Genomic DNA, 2,500 nt, shown 5'->3' with positions numbered 1-2,500 from the left:
GTTTACTCACTATATCAGGGGTGTCAAACATACGGCCCGCGGGCCGGATGCGGCCCGCTAGATGGTTTAATCCGGCCCAGACTTGTAGAGAATACATTTCTGACTATGTCAAAAAAAAAAAAAAATCTCTAGCCCATTCCTGTGCTGTCAGTTTGGCTACATTGTCGGGAGAAAAGCAGGCGTTGCGACAAAATTCAGAGACAAAGTGCAGCCTGCAAACGGAGGACAAGATGTTTGGGCATTTTATTGTATTTTGCACCAGGAAGTGTTGTGTTGTAAAACACTAAACTTGGATCGATCATGTTAAAGTGTGGTTGTGCAAACTGTAAATTTAATCAGGTCGCGAGGTCTGACTCACCGTCAGTTTGACTGTTTTCTTAGTGATAATGGCATTCTGTCTGGCTTACCATACCACGCTGTAGTACGGTGGTTAAGCCGAGGTGCCGTACTCAAGCGTTTCTTTGAACTACGAGAGGAAATTGGACAGTTCTTGGAGAAAAAAGGCAGACCAGTAGCAATTTAAATGCCCGGTATGGGTGCAGGATCTGGCCTTTATGGTGGATAGCCTATTACACAGCACCGCCACCTAGCCTACAAAATTATTTGATCTGATGTAACCTAATCGTATCAGTTGATCATATTGCTCATGCACTGCTAACTTATGTTTGTTAAATTCATTTTATTTTTCATACATTTGCACATTTACATTTTTAAGGCAGAATGTTAACTTTCTTCATAGCTCCCACTTGAGTTTAGTGTGGTGAGTTGGTTCAGGTGGTCAGATGTAAAAATGTAGGCCTATCCACTCAACTATAAAAATAAACCAGTTGTTTATGAGAGTGAAATGCATTTTATTTCAATTTCATTGGCCTCTCTGAATAAATGTGTAATAATCTAATATATCCCTTGTGATTATGTAGGCTACAAATGTAGGCTGAAGGGTAAAGCATAGCCTACTGAAAAAAACTAAGCTGGAGATTTGGAGTTGTCAAAGAATGTTTTGCAATTATTTCACTGGTCCGGCCCACTTGAGATCAGATGGGCTGTATGTGGCCCCTGAACCAAAATGAGTTTGACACCCCTGCACTATATAGTACACTGTGTAGAACATCCAGTCCTGGCCTTCTTAAAGCATCAGAATGTGTTAGAGGGGTGCTCACCTGGCCCAGGCCTTGAGCTCCGCCAGGCTGAGACTGGCCCCTCTCTGGAGCTGCACCACCGCGGTCACCTTCTGACCCCACGTGGCGTCCCGCACCCCGATCACCGCCACATCTGAGACACACAGGGGAGACGTCTCAGAGACAAGGTTCTGTTTTTCCACACCATCATAAAAAAATTTTCAATATACATTTTTGTTAGATTTACTAAATTACTATTATATTTCAAAACAATGTCCGTACATGCTCTGACAACACGCTAACTCTTCATGTATATAAAGCTTATTACAACACGCTAACTCTTCATGTATATAAAGCTTATTACAACACGCTAACTCTTCATGTATATAAAGCTTATTACAATGAAAATGAATTAAGAGAGAGGAAGAGGGCCCCGGCTGTGGTGCGACTGGCTGGGGCACCTGCACCGTACGCCGGCGACCCGGGTTCGATTCCTGCCCCGTGGTCCTTTCTGGATCCCACCCCGACTCTCTCTCCCACTTGCTTCCTGTCATTCTCCACTGTCCTGCCTCATTAAAAAGGCATAAATAGCCCCAAAAATATACTCTAAAAAAAACAGACACAGGGAGAGATTTCCTCTTTAAACAGGCATGGGCCCCTCTCCCACCTGTGATGTGTGGGTGGGCCAGCAGGTGCCTCTCAACGTCCAGGGCGCTGATCTTGTAGCCGCCGCTCTTGATGATATCCACCGACGTGCGGCCCATTATCCAGTACACCCCATCCCTGTACACCGCCGTGTCACCTGCAGGAGAGTCCAGAACCAGCACATCACAAGACTAAGACTAAGACTAAGCAAGCTACACAGACTATGCTCCACTATTGGAAACACTTCACACGGCATTTGTGTTACAAAAATTTGGACAACACATTTTGCTCCTCAAGTAAGTGTTAGGCGGGGATCACACTGATCAGCGGCAAGCATAACGGAACGCTCAGACCATAATAAGTTCTATCTCGTTCCCATGGTAACACAAAAGGTTTGCCTTAACTGACAATTGAATACGCTCGCGTTTTGGTTCTGAAAGTTGAACCAAGTCAAATCAACGCTCAGCTTGTTCAATGCTAACGCTACGCCAGCGTTGCCACCGTTCCGCTGCCGAATCATAGAGAACAATAGGACACCTGCCGCTTGCCGCTGCCGAATCATAGAGAACAATAGGACACCTGCCGCTTGCCGCTGGTCAGTGTGATCTCCGCCTTAGCGTCTGCATTGCTTGTGTAGACGATGAACGTTAGAGCTAAAGCACCAAGGCCAAGTCCTGGAATACACAAAAACCAACAAACATGCATGTTCACTGGATAGCATCTATGAAATGCATTAC

The 2,500-nt window shown here is 45.2% G+C and overlaps 1 protein-coding gene across 1 annotated transcript in view; it reads right to left on the bottom strand.

The window, feature by feature from the left end:
* The window catches only part of acsf3 (acyl-CoA synthetase family member 3), a 50,907-nt gene that overhangs the window by 4,116 nt on the left and 44,291 nt on the right, over positions 1 to 2,500 (bottom strand). Inside the window, exons 8-9 of the mRNA XM_076286786.1 lie at positions 1,786 to 1,920; positions 1,161 to 1,272 (exon numbers count right to left, since the gene is read on the bottom strand). Of these exons, the coding sequence (XP_076142901.1) occupies positions 1,161 to 1,272; positions 1,786 to 1,920 (247 nt within the window). The remainder of the gene's footprint in view (positions 1 to 1,160; positions 1,273 to 1,785; positions 1,921 to 2,500) is intronic.

Source organism: Alosa pseudoharengus, unplaced genomic scaffold (genome assembly GCF_046254945.1).
Source record: "Alosa pseudoharengus isolate Yale_2024_CS ecotype anadromous, Long Island Sound unplaced genomic scaffold, YU_APseudo_1.1 YU_APseudo_1.1_scf_16, whole genome shotgun sequence".
Lineage (NCBI taxonomy): Eukaryota > Metazoa > Chordata > Actinopteri > Clupeiformes > Clupeidae > Alosa > Alosa pseudoharengus.
This window is presented reverse-complemented; position numbering and strand designations above follow the sequence as displayed.